We start from the raw sequence: 21,152 nt of genomic DNA, 5'->3' as shown, positions 1-21,152 counted from the left end.
GTGTGTCTCTGTGTGTCTGTGTGTGTGTCTCTGTGTGTCTGTGTGTCTGTGTCTGTGTGTGTGTGTGTGTGTCTGTGTGTCTGTGTGTCTGTGTCTGTGTGTCTGTGTGTCTGTGTGTCTGTGTGTGTGTCTCTGAGGAGCTGCGGCTGCAGAGGTCAGGACGTTTGAGTGCAGGCAGATTCCTTGTGAAGTGATCTCTCTGTTCTCGTTGAGTGGAGATGTGCTGACGGCTGGAGGAGCTCACTGTTACTGCTGTCTGGGATCAGAGAGGCTCTGAGTGGCAGCTGGACCAATGCTACATGGCTCTGCCTCTTTTCCTGCAGTTGTATGTGTCATGATAGAGTTATGTTACAGGCTGTGACAGAGACTGGGCCCAGAGGCAGAGCTGCTGCTGTTTGATCAGGTAATCAGGCTCAGACGAGCACTGGGAGCAAATCTTACTGCTGAACCTTCTGAGTCTGTGGCTCCTCTGGTTCTCTATCATGTTCCTGTGTTGTAGGTCTTCATACAGTCTGTGGTTCATACATCCATCAGATATGGAGCCACATTCATTCAGTGGATCAGCATTCAGTCTCCTCGCAGCTCTGTCTGGTTCTTTAACACCTGCTGAGGGAAATATCTGACGGTCTACCTGCCACATGTCTCACCTTCTGTGCCTCTGAGCTGCTGCACGAGACAGTCCTCTTTCTGTCTTCACCTCCGTCTGTCCGTCCATCCGTCCTTCCCAGTCATGTGAGCGATATCTCAAGAAGGCCTTGATGGAATCTCGACAAATTTGGCACAAACGTCTGATTGGACACAATGTGGTCAAAGGTCACTGTGACCTCGTCAGTCTCTTTCTTGTGAACGTGATCTCTTAAGAACACCTTGAGGGAATTTCTTTGAATTTGGCACAAACATCAGACTCCAGGACTGATTGTATCTGAGTAGGATTGGTGGTCAAAGGTCAGTGTGACAGGGTGTCTACACAAGTATGGAAAGTATGGAAATAAATTTGATCAATTTCCAGGTATTAAAAAGTATGGAAAATGAAAAATAAAGTATGGAAAAATATTTATGTTTCCAGACTGTCACCACTGTTCTAAAATACTGTTTTCTAAAATAGAAAATTAGGTATTTCCAAAAAAGATGTAATCAATCCGGATCGTGTTTTATGCCGGGCCAAGCACATTTTTTGTGCGAGCAAACGTCTCAGAAAACATACCGCCCCTTCTACCTGATTGACAAGTGGTATGTCCAGTCCGCTGCCCCATGACCCTCCTCCAGCCCCCCAGGTATCAGGTTTCACTCCAACACTGCACCTTCGACAAGAAGACATTTCAAGTTTTTGGATGGATGGCTTGACAATACTGTATATAAACACTGGTTGGCCAAGGATTCCCAATTCACACACAGAGCTAGATGCAAGCTTTGTGTGAAATCGATTGACATCGCCAACATGGGGGAGAAGGCGATTCTGAGCCGCATGAAAGGAAAAACACAGACGTCTCGTTACTGCATCGCTTGCACCCAGAGTCCCAACCTTTTTGCCTCAGCTCAGACATTGAACTTACCTGAGTTTTTATTTGCATGCCATTATGGTACTTGGCTACAGTCGCCTATTAAGAATAATTAAATATGATGTGAAATATGATACACTGATATATTTACTCAGATGTTGCATATTTTCTGGAAGAAGAAAAACGCAGAGAAGTCTGGAAATTGTATGGAAAAGTATGGAATTTTGAAATTCCAAATGCGTAGGAACCCTGGTGTGACCTCACAGAACATGTTTTTGGCCATAACTGAAGAATTCATTCACTAATTCTGACCAAACGTGACACAAATGTCTAACAGGATACAATAATGAAGGTCAAAAGGTCAAAGGTCAGCTTGACTGTGACATCATCATGTTTTAACGTCATATCTCAGGAACAGAAGGGGAGACATTTGGTCAGAATTCAGCAGTGATGGAAATATGGCATCTGGGTGGACGCACTCATTTCTGCCCCTTTTGCGGGCGTGTTTGAAATGTGTGTTTAATTTAATTTATCTTTATCTGCTGCAGTTAATGGTGTTCGTCACCTCCCTCAGCTCAGAGCTGAATGAACCAGCTCACCTGAACAATCCCCTCAGCTGGATCCTACCAACACACTCACATCACAGAGATGCACCTGATTTAGACTTGAAGCGCGCGCGCGCGTGTGTGTGTGTGTGTGTGTGTGTGTGTGTGGTTGAACACTTCTGGCTTTGATGACTCCCACTGGAATCAGAAGCGACTCTGCAGCAGAAAGCAATTCACTCCAATAGAGGCCCCGCCCCCTCCACCCGCAGGTCTGAGCCCAGGACACAGAGAGATGAGACGTTAGTGACACAGAGACGGCACCAGTGTTTCCACCGTTACACATCCATCTACAAACACAACCTGCTGCCGTCAGGATGATTTGAAACATGTATAATCATCCACATGATAAATCCAGCCTGATGCGTGCTCTCCATAATCTCTCTGTGTTAATGGAGATAAATATACAGAGCTGTATTCAGCCATACGTGCTGAGAAGCGAGCCGTGAAACAAATCCTTCTTCCTGCCCGTGCTGCAGCTGTAACGGCCGCACTGGTCATTTCATCTCTGCTCTGAAAGAGCTTCCTTTGTGTGAGTCACTTTGCCACAGGCTGGAGCGGAGCAGCTAGCGTGTGTTGTTCAGCTGTTGATGGGAACAAGAGAGGACATGAGGACGTCGCGTGAGCCTCCTCTTCTTCGTCTTTCATCCCGGAGCACGGCGGCACAAAGGTGGCGTGCTGCTGGGAGTACACGCTGCACGCTGCAGATGATATTTTTACCTTTTCAGAAACACACGTTCACCTTTCCGTCTCATGTAGCTGAGTCACCTGTGCTGTTTGGCCTTTGCTTCCTGCGCCTGTTTCAGCTCAGATGTCAGATGTCAGCTGACGTGATGAACCTGCTGTCGGTGGAAGGGTTCACAGAGACCCCACAGTAAAAACTGAAAGCAACAGTAAATCATATGAAGAGGACAAAATCAGTTGAAGCTTGCTGTTAGACTACAAAGATATCTTTCTCTGAACCTGTACGTTTATTTTATTACTTTTAATTAATCAGAAAATAACTTTTATCTCAGTTCACTTATTTGAATTTAAATCAACTGAAAAACCCCTGATGTCCCTGAGCTGCAGCTGAAGGAGGACATGGCTGTCCACAAACTTTTGGCCGTGTAGAGTATATGAACTCCACTGAAGGTCCAGGTGTTTCAGTTGTCACCAGACGGACCTCAGTTTCTTTAGATTAAACCTACTCTGTGTGGTGTCAGTGACTCATTACACACCTCTTCATCAGCCCTCGTCATCATCACAGCTCCCACTGTAAGATAAGGTAACAGCTCTTAAGTGCAGGAGTCTCACCTGACGACAGGAAGTGACAGGAAGCCCCAAAGGTCACATCTGAGAACCAATCAGAAAACAGCGTCTAAACTTACATGTCATGTTTTTTAGAGCAGCGTCGTCTCTGAGTGACGACTTCCGTCCCGAACATCCACACCGAGTCTCTCTGAATGTGTCAGCTGAGCTAAAAGCAGCTCGGCTGGGTCCAGCCGCAGGATTTCTGTCTTTAGCATGGAGCTCCTGCTGGACGGGGAAGGTCAGCCTCGCCCTCTAACGCCATCTTCCCTCACTTCCTCTGCTCCTCCTGCCTCCTCTCTGCTGTCAGTCGTCTCTCCCTCATACTCTCTGTCACCATCTTAACTCACTCCGAGTCCAGATCAGGGCGGATCCACGTGTTCGGGCCTGTGACCTCATTTTTAGAGCCTAAAAATATGAATGACACCAGAAGGTAGAGAGCTCTGACCCTCACACTGGAGCATGGTGTATTCTTGGTTTGTATTTTCACTGCGTTGAGGCAACTCTACATGAATTGTATGATATATTCAGAATGTTGTAATGTATATTTATGAACCATAAATGAAATACTAGCAGACTGTTTCAGCCTGATGAAGCTCATATGGCCCCGTCTATACATAAAGCGACCCCATGTGCAGTCTCTGTTGTTGTCCGTCTTGTATAGGCCGTCCCTCTGACCCTTCCTGTGTTCTGCAGTCTTCATCCTCCGTCCACACTCCATCATGAAATACAGAAGGATGGTCTGAGTAACAGATCCATGACTCTGAAGATGGACCAGACACCAAAACACTGCACAGATTTATGATACTATGAAAAACTTAGCACCTCGACTGTTGGCAGGTGTGCAGAAAAATTGTGACCTGTGCATATAAGTGTTGCATGGATTTGATTGGCCAACTCAGTGCGATGATGTCACATTGTAGCAGAGGTCATGTAGGGCAGATCTGTCAGGATAATTACATCATTGACTCATCATACGATAAACATGGACATGACCTTGGCCATTGTGCTGACCTCCATACTGCCCATTGTGTTTACATGAGAATGTCACTGACATGATGTCAGAATGAAGAGCAGGGTTTTCCCGACCGTTATGACACTCTATGCACTCTGCCTTTTTATTTAAGTCCGTAGAAATATAAACCTTAACTTTAAAGCTGACACAATCCCAGCAACGAGTCAAAAAGTCAGTCATTTGCAGTTTTACCCTAAACTTCATCCTCTGCTCCATAAATCCAGCCGCAAACCACCTGGCTCCCAGGCTGTCTGTTCCCGGGAGCCGACTGCAGTACAGCAGCCGGATTTTGGAGGTAACTGTGGTGATTTTGTACGTAGAAGGAGAACCTCAGTTTTATCACCGCTAAGTTTAAGAAAGTAAGAAAAGGTAAATGGGTGGAAGATTGGAAGCAGGCTCTGTGGACAGATACAGCTGGGTGTCATTTGTGTAGCAGTGGAGTTGAATGTCCAGTTTTCTGAAGATATGGCCAAGAGAGGGGCGTCGGTGGCTTAGTGGTAGAGCAGGCGCCCCATGTACAAGGCTGTTGCCGCAGCGGCCCAGGTTCGACTCCAGCCTGTGGCCCTTTGCTGCATGTCACTCCCCCTCTCTCTCTCTCCCCCTTTCACACTTGTCTGTCCTGTCGATTAAAGGCTAAAATGCCCAAAAAAAATCTTAAAAAAAAAAGATATGGCCAAGAGGTAGAAGGTAGATAATAAATAAAAGGGGACCTAAGACGGAGCCCTGAGGAACACCAATAGTAACTGGGAAAGAGTTTGATCTGAAATTTCTAAGCTGGACAAAGTGAGCACATCCAGAGAGAGATGATTTAAACTTGTCAAGAGTGGCACCAGTGATACCAGCATTAGCTCGTCTCTCTTGGAGGATGTTATGTGAAATGGTATCAAAGGCAGCACTCAGATGGAGAAGAACGAGAACAGTTAAAAGCCCAGAATCGACTGCCATCAACAGATCATTAGTGATTTTTACCAAGACTGTTTCAGTACTGTGAAAGGAACGAAAACCAGACTGATTAAAATGTAGAGGCTCCAGATGTTGTGTATTTAACCATGTTTAGTCGATGTCACTTTGGTTGCTGGTGCCAAATCTCAGAACACAGAAATCAAGACATTAGAGCACAAGGATAAAATCTAACAACTCCTCTACATCAGAAAGTCAGTTTTCCGTCCAGCCGCCAACATTTGATCCTCACTTGTGTCGTCCTTTGTCATCCTCTGGTATAAAACATCACAGAGCGGCTGAGTAGGGAATATGAGCATGCAGTGTGTAGCTTATTGTCCTGACATGACAGGACGTCTGAGTGTTTAAGATGTGGCAGTTTGCACATGTGCAGCAGGAGGTAACTGCAGTGCAGCTTCCTCCACAGGACAGTCAGCAGAACGTCAGACAGATCCACCATCCCACTGTGACTGTAAATCACATTCTTCATCCTCGTTACAAGATGACAAACAGGACTCTGTTCATTATCAAACTTTTTGCAGCCTCTCAGTGTCTTTTTGAGACATAACAGGACACAAAGTTCCCGCAGCAGGACATCCAGGTCGACACTGTTGTCATTAAAGCCTCTCCTGGACTCTCAGACCCTCAGAAACCTGAAGTATCACCTGAGGGCTCTTCAGTGTAGATGGGTCATTGTGATGTCAGGCCAAGCGCCGTTTTCTTGTTTATCCTCAGACCTTGTGAGGAAATAAAAGTCAGAGTCCACTGGGAGCGTCTTTGTCCACAGTGCTGGACGCTTTGTGTCACTGTTTTCATTGTAGTTTTCTCAGAGGAGCTCACAGCTTATATGTTTATTGTTCAAAGAGATGAGCTTCGTACTTTTATCACTCCAGATTTTCATTCAACTTTGTCTAAAAGTGAAAAGAACATCGAAGGCCTTTTGACTACATGTCCACTTTGTTAGCACGGCCTTCAGCTGTTGGTATTGATCCCGAAGCAGCCTGAAAACACTCAAATTTAAGATGCAGCTCAGCACCTGCGTCAAGTTTCTCTGCTCATGAATCTGTAATAAACTTTGTGTGTCTGTAAGGTATCTGTTTAAACTTTGAAGTTCAGAGTGTGTCAGGGCTCAGAACATTATGATGGAAGTAAATGACGGCTGTTCCCACGATCAGTTATGTCTCAGAAGTTGTTGCAACAGTTTTTGGGCTGATACCAGGTGTTACACAGATTTTAAGCTTCTTTCTTTTTTTGTCACTCGAGAATTGATAAAAATGTTCAAAAATTCCTCCAAAATCCCAAATTAAGACACAAAGACCTGGAGGAACACCACACCTCTGGTCACTTCGACATTTGGAGATTTCTGTAAGAACTGCATTTTTCAGGGACTGGATGGCAAACGCCCTTATCATCAGTCAAGCTATGAAAACCAAAAGTCCCCTGAAGGCTGTAGGATCATGAAGGCTGTGATTATCCGCCAAGTTATGTCACTTTACAAAGAAAGGTTAAGTTTTCAAAAATGGTCTCACTACAGTGAAAGGGTCACCGTGGGGACTAACATCATCACAGATGAATTAAACTGGACTCAGTGAATCCACAAGACTCTGAGCTTTACAGTCAGATCTGAGTTATGATTCAAAGACAGTTAATGGATCCAAGTATACAAAAATATTCAAATACACTAGGTTGAAAATAACACATTGGTACTGCATAAGAAAAATAGATTTTGAATCCAGCAGCCACAGTTGGACAAGAAAGTTAATTTCCAACCGACCCATAAACATAAGCTTCAATCAGTGACCCAAAGCTGCAGACCAAGGTTTCTGCTAATGACCTACTTGTTGTTGGCTGTATTGTCATTTCCAGTCAGTATCAGAATATAAAATGTGTTTTCTCTTTTAAGACCAACAGAAAGCACTAACCCATCTGTTACGTGGTTATGAAGTCTGATCTGGAGCACACAGCTGATGTGTAGTGGAAATAAACAGATTCAGTGTGGACACAGAGACACTTGCTGTCAGCACATGATTTTAGACCTACATATTTGCAGAGGGACATTTTCTCACTGGACATTATGACCGGAGAGATTTAAATATGTCGGACTTGCTGCTCAGAATTCGAACAACGAAGAGCCTGAGCTCAGCAGTGCAGATGATGAAGCTGCTTGTAGTGAGACAGATACAGAAGAGAAGTTGGATTATTTTAATCAAACAGGTTTATTTATTTATCACATAACATATTACAGCTGACCAAAGTGCTGTACTGGTAAAGACAAATGGCACACAAATAAATAAAATTAAAATAGGCACAAAAAAATCAGTGTTTCCGTAACTTGTAATAATTTATGCTTCGTCACTTTATGACCCACCTGCCTGAAACCTGCCAGATTTTCTAACTGACCCAAACGTTGACCCGTAGGTCAGCGTGTGGGGCCGTCAGGCTGTAGGTCGACCCGCCCGTCACTAATGAACAGATTTTATTTTGGTGTGTTGGACCGGCCTCAGGCAGAACTCCAGCTGAGTCTGGACAGAAGATATGTGACGTAGTTCAGTGACATGCTGAGAACTCTGATTTGTCCCAGAGGATGAACCCTTTGGATTTTATTGACCCCACTGATTTCCCTGGTGTTTGTGGAGATGGAGGCGTTGGCGGTGACGAACATCACGGCCTCTATTCACGGGATCCCATTGTTGTGACTGCAGTCCGCCTTTTGTGTTGATTTGTTTCATTTTTGGCATCTCGCAGGTATCACACAATGAAACGTTGCATTTCCAACAAATGACATGGCAGCTCCCAAAGGTCTCTTGATGACATTTTGTCGGTGTACAAAGCAGCACAAAGAAAGAGTGGCAGCTCATCACGCTGCGCCTCCAGAAAATAAACTTGTGTTGTGTAAAAAACTGCTTTGTCCTCTCTTTAACCTTGATGTGTTCCCGTGTTTCTACCTCCGTTTATCGTCTGTCAGACGAGCCAGCACAAGAACTCTGTGTAACGTGTTGTTTGGGAGGAGGAGGAGGAGGATGATGATGATGTAGGGGCATATTACACACCTTTACATGACATTACATTTTCAGTGGACGCCTACAGGTTAGAGTTAATGTACTCACCTGTCTGTGCCTTCAGGCAGCCGCCACCTGCTCATGAATGTTTCCTCATAATCTGAGCTCTTCTCTCTCATCCAGGAAATATGATGCTCTCTCGGCGGCCTGTTTCCATTTTGTTCAAGATGTACGTCAATTATTTCCAAATCATAGTTTCAGAAGAGATTGATATGGATTTATTCATGAAACTGGGCCGTAAACAAGCAGCGGACATCTTTATTTATCACACTCCCTCTCAGCAGCACACAATTTACAGCAGTCATTTCACACAATGGTCGTCTTTGCTCCTGAAGGTAAACAGTCGCCTGCATCGGCTGTAATTTCACCCTGAAGCCACGCTGTGCCTTTCACACTAACAACACAATAACAACACACTAACAGACACACTGCACTGTCTCAGTTGGTGCACTGCACTCACATATGAAGCCCAGCCGGCTGTTCAGGGTCTCTTATTTCAGTCCAGCACAGGGTGTGTGTGTGTGTGTGTGTGTGTGTGTGTGTGTGTGTGTGTGTGTGTGTGTGTGTGTGTGCGTGTGTGCATGTGCGTGTGTCTTCGTACGCTGCTGAAACGCAATAATAAAAGAGCGTGGTCTTGTTTTTACTCCACATTTAATGGGAGCTTTTTGTTCCATGTGGCATTTGAACATTTATGTTCTCAGTCACAGAGACCTCTCGGCGAGAGCAGCGGTGAAACACTGTGTTTACGTGGGCGTGGTTAAACTGTGGATCATTTAGTGCTTCAGGCTGTGAGACCACCGGCCTGGTGTGTTACTGCACTTGAAGTTAAAGTCAGTGTGAAAAACACTCGGCTGCTCCAACAACAGACTGGAATTGAGAGGAAGGAAATGTTTGTACTTTTCTAAAAGCTCCTGCTGCACATACCTTCTCCTCAGGCCTCCTCACGCCTCTTCATGCCTCCTCAGGCCTCCTCACGCCTCCTCAGGCCTCCTCACGCCTCTTCATGCCTCCTCACGCCTCCTCACGCCTCCTCAGGTCTCCTCACGCCTCCTCAGGCCCACACTGAGTGTTTCTTTATCCAGTGAAATTATTCTTATTTCCTGCTGAGGCAGGACGGAGGACGGCTCTGAAAGTAAAGGTACATTCCTCAAAGTTTTACCTGTCCCTCAGAACAAAGACCTCTGCACAGTTTCCTCCTCTGGAGAACAAACTGGGGAACATACGGAGTATTTGTATTAGTTCACATAGTAATGATCATGTTAATAATCTGTGTTGAGCAGTGTCATTATTTCCATTATCAATGAATCTTTCATTTAAGGTTCAAGCCCGATTTGAAGATACTGACCAATGAAAGTTAACCCTTTAAACTCTGCGATAGAAACAGTCCGTCAGTGCCTTCACTGGTGTGTTTGCTTATTGTGAAGTCGTTTCACGGAGCATCTTCAAATTCCTCAAATCCTTAAAATCTGTCCAACCTGAGCTCAAAGGTTTTATAAGACAATGAACCAGAATAATTGAAATACTGAAAATGTTTCATTAGAAAACTAAACTAAAAATAACCTAAATATTTCTGAACACTTCTTAAGTTCTTTGAATTACGTTTATAATTTAGTTTTTGAGTGCAAAGGTGTTGTGACTCCTCTGACGACACGACACGTCTCTGCACCACACGTAATATAACAAGTGTACAACGTGACGACAGGGAGGACAGAAGTCTGAGGTTTCTGCTGCAAAAGAATTAATGTTCAGCTGTTATGATTTTTATTTTAGATCGATATATAAACAGGACAGTGCAGTCAGTGTTCCTCCGTGGCCATTACAGTGGAAACAGCAGAGTAATTATGTTTGCACACAGTGTGACGTCACAACATGGTGACGGGGGGACAGAAACCTGAGATTTCTGCTGCTAAAATAATAAATGTCGTGGATATTATGGTTCTTATTTCAGATCTGCTTCAACAGAATCATGCACACGACGTCCCTCAGCCATCAGCAGGATGTCAGTTTCTAAAGGGTTAAAAGGGGCGTGGCTCAGCACAGAAATCGCCCTAACTCCACAACCAGGCCAATCAGCAAAAAACTCACTGGGTGTGTCGACAGAAGTTCCTCAAACATACGCTCATTCAAATTGACCAGTAGGAGGATAATTTCAGGTTTGAAAAGTCTCATTTATCCAGTCGTATTCTCAGTCCTATTTGTCTCACACCTTTAACTACCAGACATATTTGTTCCTAAATCAGGTGACATGGTGGTCCACAGCAGAGGAGGGTCTTCTCCTCTCTGGAACAACAACAGTATCTATAAAACTGATGAGGTGGTCAGTTTGGTGTGATGAGACGAGGCCCAGACAGAGGCTGAAGGTAATTGGTGTTAAACAATGACCTTTATCACGGGGGTCGACGGATCCTTTTAACTCCACACGCAGGACAACACAACCTCAGCTTTTACCTTCACAGCCAGCAGCATCAACACAGATGCTGTTCAGGCCGGGCTGCTTCAAATACGCAGCTGGAAGAAGGAAATAAAGGACAGACTCTGAGGGTCCGTCTGTCTTTACACTCAGCGAGCCATTTCTTAACTGAGCCCACAACTTTTAAATCCACTGAGAGAGACAGCTCCGCGGCCAGGTGCAGTCAGTTACCTCCAGAGCCAGCAGCTCCAGCCAGCAGCAGGGAGGCTCTGAGGCCGGATCAAAGATGGACGGGGAGGGTCTCAGTTTCCTCCTCTCCACAGTCAGACAGGAAGTACCAGAGGCCATTCTACTGTCTGCTTTCTTCACCTCGCCACCAGGAGTCACCGAGCAGGAAGGAGCCGCCAGGAGCCCACTTTGATCTGGCACACTCCGATCTCACTGCTCTGCTGCTCATTAAAGAGACTCGAGGGGAGGAAAGCTTAAATCATTCAAAATAAAAGAGCTGCCAGAGGAATAAAGACGTCTGCGTCACATTCACAGCCCCCTGTTCGTACTAACTCTTTAAGGCACGAATTCTCACACCGTTCTGCCGCCTTGCTGTTCTGTGTAATAAATTTGATAAGGCTCAGAGTTGTCTCGTCTTTAAGCCGGCAGTGGAGGAAGTAACAGCTCCAAAATGCACTTCCAGTAGCTTTAAAATGCAGCTAGCAGCAGTTAGCAGCTAACTCACAGAGGAAAAACTGCAAGTTAAAAAAAGGTGGCGCCACAGAGCTGCTACAGCGTCCCTTCTTTCGTTCCTTTGCTCCAGTGTGTGATGTCAGACAGCATGATGACATCACAGAATCCAAAGAGGCGTGACCTGTAACACAACAGCGTCAGCCTCTAGTGTGACATAAAACATACGTGTCAGCAGCTCTTTATAAACAATAACAATGACATCACATGTCAACAACAATCATTTAGCGTCCCTGATATATGGCGGCTGATCTCGTCCTCTGCTCCGAGGGTAAGGAGCTCCTGGACCTCATTGGTTTTACTGTTAGCGGACATTTTCAGCTGCTGTTGTTTGAAGAAGGCGACCTTATGATGCTCTGACTGAACACACACACACACACACACACACCGGACCTGTTCCTCCTCAGTACGGAGCAGAGTGACTTTGCCTCAGGTCAGTTTCTGCAGTTTAGTGGACGTCATTATTCCATCCTGTTTGAATCGTGTGATGGCGAACCGACGTTCTTGGCGACCCTCTCTGAGCCCGGCTCAGTGTTTGGTTCATGGACGCCATCCTATCCTGATGATGAATTTATGGTCGGTCCAGCGTGTCAATGACAGATCTATAAACCATCACGGTCCAAACAGGAAGTCATGAAACTCTTCAACATGCTGATCTGCAGTTTCTCTGACGCAGTCATTGTCAGCAGAGTCTCTCGTATAACTAAGCGGGCATGACCCCTGACGATCATTAACTCAGCATCAAACACTCCTCCTCTGTAGTTCTGTCTGAACACCTCCTCCATTTCTCCATCATCATCAACATCACCCCTGGCTCACCTCTGTCTCGCTGTCCCTCTGCTTCATCACCGTGCTGACTCAGCAATCAGCTCCTCTCCTCAGACAAACTCTTTTCCAAACCAGCAGACGCAGCTCAGGATGAATCTCTTTACACTGAGCTCTGATGTTTCAGATGCTCTGAACTTCATTCTTTCTTCAAGACGAGACGAGACGAGAATGATGCAGCTGCGACTGTTTCAGGGTCAGTGTGAGGTCGACGATGTGGCCTGAGAAGAACTACAGGAAATATAGATCTGAGTAGAGGAGCTGGTTTAAAGACAGCAGAGTGATTTATACAGTGAAGTTCTTGATTAAGAGACGATAATGAATTCATCATCTCAGTCAGTTCGACGCTCGCAACAGTTACAGCTGCTCTGATGTGAGGACGTGCTGCTCTTCTTCATTCTGTATCGAGGTTTTTATCATCGGTCAGAACGAGACATTTGAGGAAGAAACTGTGACAGACTTTTATGTCTCCACACCAGCGATATCCATGTCCGTCCACCTCATGCTTGTGAATGTGATGTCTCAAGAACAGCTTGTTGGAATTTCCTTAATTTGGCGCTAAAGTTCATTTGGACTCACTGATGGACTGACAAGATTTCAATGGTCAGAGGTCAGAGGTCACTGTGACCTCGTTCATCTCATGAAGACAATATCTTAAAAAAAGTTTGGCACAAAGGTCCATCTGGACGTAGCAATGAACTGATATCATTTTGATGGTTCAAGATTAAGGTCAATGTGACCTTGTATCCGTCTCACTCTCATTAACACGCTACCTCAAGAACTCCTTGAGGGAAATTCTTTTTCCCATTTGCCACAAACGACCACCCTGAATCAGCGATAACTGATTGGGTTTGATGGTCAAAGGTCAAGGTCACTGCAACTCTGTCTGTCACATTTTCATGAGTGCAGTATTTCAAAAACACCTTGAAGGAATTTCTTTAATTTTGGCACAAATGTCCGCTTTGAGTCGCGGATGAACTGGTGAGATTTTGGTTACTGAGACCTTGTCTGTATTATTCTTGTGAATGTAACATCTCAAAAACACCTTGAGGGAGTTTTTTCAAATTTGACACAAACGTCCACTTTGACTGAACAATGAACTGACTTGAATTTGGAGGTCAAAGGTCAGTGTGACCTCACAAAATGTGTTTTTGCAATAACTCAAGAATTCATTCACTAATGATCACAGAACCTCACACACACATGTTTGTCACACTATATAAGTACTTATAAACACTTTGTGTCTGTTACTCAGCGTCACAGCTCAGGAACAGAAGTGAGTATCCCAAAGGTCAAAGGTCAGCTTGACTGTGACATCATCATGTTTTAACGTCATATCTCAGGAACAGAAGGGGAGACATTTGGTCAGATACTGAATTGGTGACTCTAATCTTGAAACTGTGCTGACTGTATAGATCTTCTGTGTGTGAAGCATCCATGTTTTCACTGACATGGATGGAGACTGTCAGAGACACTGGAGTTAATGATAATATCTGGTCTAAATTTTCCATGAACAGCTGCATTAGAAATCGTTGAAGACATGTTTCCCTCTGTGTGGAGTTATTAAACTAATATTAAGATAAACCCTCTGCAGATGATTATTTATTTCCTCTTCCTGGCAGCGCCGTCGTCACACAGACTTTAGACTCTGCGGTCGTCCACCCTCACAGATGAATTCTTGATGAGGTCGTCCGTTCACCTTGCTTGCATCAACACTGACTTTACCAACATCATGAAAGCAGCGTCTCATTGTCTCCTCTGAAGACGCCTCACTGAGCAGCAGAGCTGAGCCCCAGCAGGCCAACAGGAAGAAAGTATCTTCTCTCTGTTTGTGTAAGATGGCGGTTTGCACAGCGGCATTAGTGTGCTCGCAGCGTCCCTCCTTCAGCCCTTTGAATCTGCCTGATGATCCTCGCTCTGCGTCTCTTGGGACACAGCAGCCCGCCTTTCAGCTGCGGCCTCATGGATCATTTGCTGTGAAGGCTCAGTGCGATCTCGAGGTATGCCCGACTCCCCCCCTCGCCGTCCTCCTTCCACACAGAGCCCGCCTTGTTTGATGGCCAGGAAAGCTTCAAATGTAGTTTGAAGAGCACCCTTCACCGGCGAGGGCCTTTCCCTGGAAGTGACAGGTTTACTCCCAGGAGCATGTGGCGGCGAGGAGCTTCCAGCATACTTGTCACATGAAAGCTCGACCTTGGCGTCGCCCCGTAGGTTAATTTGACAGACTTTGTGAACATGCAGCAGCGAGCAATTGATTATGGCTCAAAGAGTCTTTTATCCAGCGCTGGTAATGACTGTCGGACAAGAACACCCGACTCATCCTCTCCGCTCGCTGTGAGGAGACGCCAGTGTACACGGCGACAGATGAACCGTGTGTGTGTGTGTGTGTGTGTGTGTGTGTGTGTAACAAAGCGAGCGCAGCTCTGAAGGTGTGTCCATGCTTGTAACGATTCTCCGTGTGCAGGCATTTCAAGGTTTGACTGTGGAGTGTGTCAGTGTCGGTCGTGACAATGCAGCATGGCGTCTGAGCGGGCACTTGTTTTGTCCTGTTGCTGTTTATGCCCGTCTCCCTGGCAACAGATGACTCTGGCCCCCAGTGACCGCTGCCGCCAACACGTGGAAAACAATCCTCACAATCACAGCTTTGTTTTCTCACAGCGGCCGTCTCTGCCCTCTCCTTCTCCATCTGTCATCTTCACATCGCGTCATCTTTTTCTGACCTCGTCCGTCTCCTCTGCTCCTCCTCCTTAGTCCTCCATCATCCTCCCTTTATCCTCCATCATCCTCCCTTTACTCCTTATCCATCCCTTCTTTCACTCTCGTCTCCTGAACCTTCTGTTCTCTACTGTAGTTCTGATTTTCCCACCGTGTCAGCAGAGTGACTTCCTCCTCCAGCTTCTCTGTTCATCATCATCATCACCACCATCATCATCATCATCAGTCTTCTATAAGAAGAACACAGAATCACACAAGAAGACGCTCCTTGCCAGAGGTCAAAGGTCACGGACTTGATAAGTTTCACCACAAAGTCAGACGTTCTTTGAACTTTTGTTTACGACTCTCAAGGTCACGACAGAGACATTATGTTTTTGGGTCGTCTGTCCGTCCACTTCTTGTAAACGAGAGATCTCAAGAAGGCCTCGATGAAATGTCCTTCAATTTGGCACGAACGTTAACTTTGACTCAGCAATGAACTGATTAGATTTTGGCGGTCAGAGATCAAGGTCAATATAACGTCGCATCGGTCTCATTCTCACGGACACGATATCTGTAGAACACCGTACGGGAATGACTTAAAAGTTGGCACAAACATCCACTTAGACTGAAGGATAAACTTATTAGATTTTTGGTGGTCAATGTGACCTCACAAGACTTGACACAAATGTCTAACAGGATAAAATAATGAAGGTGAAAAGGTCAAAGGTCAGCTTGACTGTGACATCATCATATCTCAGGAGCAGACATTTGGTCAGGGTGTTGGTGTACATGTATAGTAATTGTAATTATGCTGTTTATGTTTAAGTATCAGCAGGTGGGTCATGGTAAATATGATGTGTTAATTATATTCCATGTTTATATTCTTTATGGTAATGACATAACATGTTGGGGGATACCTGCTAATGTAGTGGAGCAGTGAGCCAGTGGCCGTCAGTCTGTGTTTCTGGTCAGATCTCAGTGTGTGTGCAGTCACCAGGCCGTCTGTGCTGCTGCCGCCTGGTGTGGTCTCTCTAACAAGCTTCTTCACAGCAGCATCCATATCTGAAGCTTTGTCTCCTGTCATGTCTCCATGTGAGTCTGGACAGACACGATGGAGACATGGAGACATGCGGCTGTGAGGTGGTGATTCTGATTGTGTCTCCTCAGTGTGTCCGACTGTGGACGCGTCTGAAGAGTTTAACAGCTGAGACAAGAAAAAAGTTATGAAGTCTGTTAACCAACTCGACCATCTCTCTCTGCTCCTCGTCCTCCTCCAGGTGCTCTCGCCATCCTGATCCCGGAGCTGGACCTCGTCATCTCGTTGGTGGGCTCCATCAGCAGCAGCTTCCTGGCGCTCATCTTCCCTCCCATCCTCCAGATTCTAACCTTCTACACGGAGGGCCTGTCGCCACTGGTCATCCTCAAGAACATCGTCATCAGCGTGTTCGGGCTGGTCGGGTTCGTCACAGGAACTTACATCGCCATCGAGCAGATCATCACCCGGAACATGAAGCATGAGGGGGACGTGTCCACCTACCTGGTCCAGTGATGAAGAGCAGGTGGACGCGACACACCCAGGACATGTAGGAACCATGTTAGGGCACATGTTTATTTGTTCTCTGTGCTGCTGTTGACACGGCGGCTGTTTTATCATTAGTCTGTCACATGTAGGAGCAGGATGGAGCTGAGAGGATCCGTGGTGCTCGTGTCGTGTCACCAGGTGTAAGTGACACACACGACTGCAGCCGGTCACTCGCAGCTCATCAAGTCCACACCTTTAGTGCAATCTGACAATAATCGATATGAATCTGATGAAGACTAAATCATTCCTTCAGGCAGCAGCTGCCTGCACAAGATCTGAGAGAGTTTAGAGGTAATTTTATTTTACTGATGTTTAATCAAACTACCTCACAGCTGGCTCCATTCGGTCGTTCCAAACTGTGTTAGCGTCCAGATTAGACGCTGTCGCCGACACAGTGTGGACTTGTTGCTTAAACAGCTTCTCATTCACAGCTTTTAGAGTTTGACCGCCCTCCACCTCATTTAGAGAAAAACACGTCAACATTTTTTACTGCACTTTGATTTTTTGCCTTATTCAGTTAAACAGCGCACTACATCCACAGAGACAACACACCACACACACCGTCATCGAACTGACTGTAACTTCAAACGATAAGAGATTATTTTAACCAAACGCAGAACAAAGAAGGGTCGAGTTACGACAAATGTTCTGACCTTGTTACAGAAACTTCTGAAATCCAAAAATCAGTCATTCAAATGAAATAAGAAACTTGGATTCTTTGAGAATTGTGCTTTTTGGTTGTGCTCATCAGATCCTGACTGTAGGTTCACATGTGTCAGAGCGCAGTGCTCACAGTGGAGCTTAGAGACATGAGAGTAAATAACATTTACCAAAGGAAAACCTACATCTCATGAAGAACCTTGAGATCAGGGGTCAGTAACCTTTACTCATTGGCCAAATCAGCTCTGAAAGAATCTGCCTGGAGCTGCAGAACATGTGGGATCCTCATAATGAAGATAACAGGAAGTCTAAATTCACCCGTCAACATCACCAACAGATCTAAATGAGCATTTACTAATACGTTTAACCACAAGGGGGCGACAAACAAATGTGTCCACGCGCTGTTAAACTCTGTATTGTTGATCTAGAATCCTCAGCTGGCTCCAAGAGAAGACTTCGCTACTGAAGTTTAACAAAACAAAAAGCAAAAGGCGACGAGCCGCGTGACGCACGATCACGTCTGAATAATCCTGTGTGCAGGCTACGCATCTTTACAATTGAGGGTGTAAGAATGACACAAGGCCAATGACCATGAAAAATGAAAAATTTATAAAACAGCCGATTTTAATTTCTGTATAATTTTTTGCCAGAGTCGCAGGGAGCCACTGGAGAAGAGTTACAGAGCCACATGTGGCCCCGTAGCTGCAGGCTGTCGACCCCCGCCTCAGATACTGAATGAAACGTTCAGGAAAACGATTCCAACATTTGTTTCGTCGGTGGACGACACACCATCAGCCATGCAATTTCACGTAGAGACAAACGCGTGTCTCTCTGTGGTTGTTGTCATGACAACGCTGGAACATTCAGCTCAGGTGAAACTCAAAGGGAAAACAGAAATTAAACTTTTTAATGAGGAGATAAAGAACATTTACATTTTTATTTATTTAAGGTTTAAAAGTCTTTTTTACTGTCTGTGTGTTTTAGTTGTTCAGAGGAACCAGGGTTTGATGAGACAGATCAGAGTTGCAACAAGGTCTGACTGTGGTGTGAACATTGTTATCTCCCCGTGTGCGTTACTCATCTACGTTACTTTAAAACAACTAGACAGAGAATCTCCTTTTATTTTAGTTATTTTTTAAAAGGGAGACTTTCATTAAAAAAAGGCTTCAAGTTTTAATTAAAGTAATAAAAAGCTTCTGTTTAACTAAAAATAAATCCCCTCTGTGTTTATTCCTTTGAGGCTCACTGCAGCCGACAGTGATAATAATTTCCTGAGACAGTTATTCCACCATGAATATGTGCTCTGTTGCAGCCCTGGTCCTGATCGATGAGCACAATGAGAATCAGTAAAAAAGAAGTGAAACTCGACCCCAGAACAAAATCAGACACATTTATTAAACAAACGATTAAAAATAAAAAATATATCAGAGTTTAGAAAAACAGAGTTTTTCTGTGTTTATGTTGCAAATGTTTTTCCTTTTCTTTAAAACTTTTATTTTTGGGGATCTGATTTTTTTTTTATGTGTTTTTATGTATTTACTAAATTAATGGTTGGGTACCATTGAGTAGTTTTTTATTATTTAGACTTAAACCTTTAAAGTGTTTAATTTCAGAGGCTCTGCATGTAAAATAATGTAAAATGTCTGTAATATAAAACATGTTTTAATTAGGAGCTGTAGGTGTATTATACTGATGAAGAAGAAGAAACCATCCCTCCGTGTGCTTTAGTGATCCGAGACTTCTGTACTGGTGTGTGTGTGTGTGCGCAGTGTTTGTGTGTGTACAGAGAAGTGAAGCTTTGAGCCTTACGTGTAAAGATCTGTAACAGCTGATCGTTCAAACACAGCTGATGGTGTTTTTCTGTAAATATCCATTTTGTTTTTACATGTAAATGTCTCACGCACACACACACACACACACACACGAACACACACACACATGAACACACACACACATGAACACACACACACGAACACACACACACACACACACGTCTCACCTTATTTTAAACAACAGTTTTTTTCTCGTCGCCTGTTGACGAACTTTTATCTGTTAAAACAGTCTGATGAGATTTGCTCCAAATTTCCCACTGGACACTTTAATACGAGGATGATGAGGATGATGAGGATGAGGATGAGGATGATGATGATGATGTGCAGCTACCCAAAGAAGACTAACTGTATTATCGTTTACAGCTGCAGCTAGTGATGAAATTAAAGGGGATGTATTCTGCTCATGTTCAGGTTCATACGTGCAGTTTTGGTTTTTACCAGAACATGTTTACAGTAAAACACTTTATGTTCTTCATCCTGTCTCTGATGAACACCCTGATTTACCTTCTGTCTGAAGCCACGCCCCCCAGTGACAGCGCCGGGCTTTGAAGCCAACTTGAAATAGTGGCCAAACTGTAACTCAGACTTCCTGCTCCGATACGTGATGCCGTGTCCATCACATGACGCCATGTCCATAGAGCCCCGCCTCCAACGCTGTCTCCAGGTCTCTTTAATCCTGCCTCCTGAAAAAAGCCCAGTCTGCTCTGATTGGTCAGCATTTCTGGAGCTTCTATATCTCGACATCTCTGCAGTGTCATTTCAGCCGGGGAATAACTAACTGAGAATAACGTCACTTTCTACTGTTAAAAGTCTCCAGTCAAAGCTTCTGAACTTGAATCTTTGCACACGGACATTTTCCAGCGGGAATATTATCTGAAATCTGGGAGAAATTAACGACATCGGTAGCTAAGATGACATTTCCCTGACGTTAGCATGTAGCTACATGTAGCAGTGTATGTAGTGTGAACAGCTGAAGCAGATGACCTTTGTTCAGGCGCCACCAACTGTGCCAGGCCAAACAGTGGTACTGCAGTGTCAGAGCTCCGTCACATGATGCGATGGGACCCGCAAAATAAATTTCCCATTGACTCACATCAGGAAAGAGACGACTGTTAATCAGTGGATCTGTTTTTAATTCTTTAATGTCACAACCCCTGAGAGATGATTTGTTTCACCGTTCGTTCCGGTGACATCAGGAGAGTCCAGATGAGCTGCAAGATTAAATCACTTTGTTCCCATTGAAGTCAGCAGAGCGCTAAACAGGAAGTTAACCACTTGGCCACCCAGCCGTGAGTCTCTGTGCGTCTGAGACCAGTGATGCAGAAGAGGCGCTGATCGTCAGGGTGATGACGCGGAGCGATTTTGGCTTCACGTGTCTTTTACAGGAATGAACATGGCTCCGCCTCCAACGCTGTATCCAGGTGTCTTTAAACATCTGTGGTCATTATTCTACTCTACCTACATATATATATATATATATATATATAAACACAAAATAAGGCAAAGCACAATAGATCCCCTTTAACTGTCAATCATTTATTATTTTATAGATTAATTAAGATCAAATGTCCAACACGTCGTCCTCCAGTCACACTGATGTTTAACAGCAGTTATAAAAACTGGATCCAACAGATGTTTGAATTTGTGTTTGATCATTAAAAACAGATAACCCACTTTATTTCAGCGCTCTGTCATTTCTTCACTCCTGTATATGAATAAATAATATTTAAAGTATTGAACATGTTCTCTGCCGTCTGTGTTTGGAGCTGTTCAAAGATGGTTTTATTAAAGTCTTGATTCTTCTGAGAGTTAAGGCCCTGACACACCAAGCCGACGGTCAGCCGTCGGTGAGCGTCTGTCGGCCTAGTTTCTGCGGTGTGTCCCGCACCGTCGGCACTTTGGCAGCGGCGGCTTTTCGGCCGGTTGAGCATGTTGAATTGGCGGCGGAGCTTGTCAGTGAGAGAGATCACTCTGATTGGCTGTTCAGGTTTTATTTCCTAGCCC

At 44.8% G+C, this 21,152-nt stretch overlaps 1 protein-coding gene across 2 annotated transcripts in view; it reads left to right on the top strand.

The window, feature by feature from the left end:
- slc36a1 (solute carrier family 36 member 1) overlaps positions 1-20,826 on the top strand; it is a 49,522-nt gene extending 28,696 nt beyond the window's left edge. Inside the window, exon 8 of one of the 2 annotated variants that reach the window (XM_050042541.1) lies at positions 16,352-20,826. In XM_050042541.1, coding sequence (XP_049898498.1) covers positions 16,352-16,623 — 272 coding nt within the window. In that variant the 3' untranslated portion in view covers positions 16,624-20,826. Of the gene's footprint in view, positions 1-10,352; positions 10,526-16,351 lie in introns of those variants that run through there. The other variant, XM_050042542.1, reaches the window with a different exon arrangement.
- The last annotated feature ends 326 nt before the right edge of the window (positions 20,827-21,152 follow it).

The sequence above is a fragment of the Epinephelus moara genome, chromosome 4, assembly GCF_006386435.1.
Source record: "Epinephelus moara isolate mb chromosome 4, YSFRI_EMoa_1.0, whole genome shotgun sequence".
In the NCBI taxonomy this organism is placed as follows: Eukaryota; Metazoa; Chordata; class Actinopteri; order Perciformes; family Serranidae; genus Epinephelus; species Epinephelus moara.
This window is presented reverse-complemented; position numbering and strand designations above follow the sequence as displayed.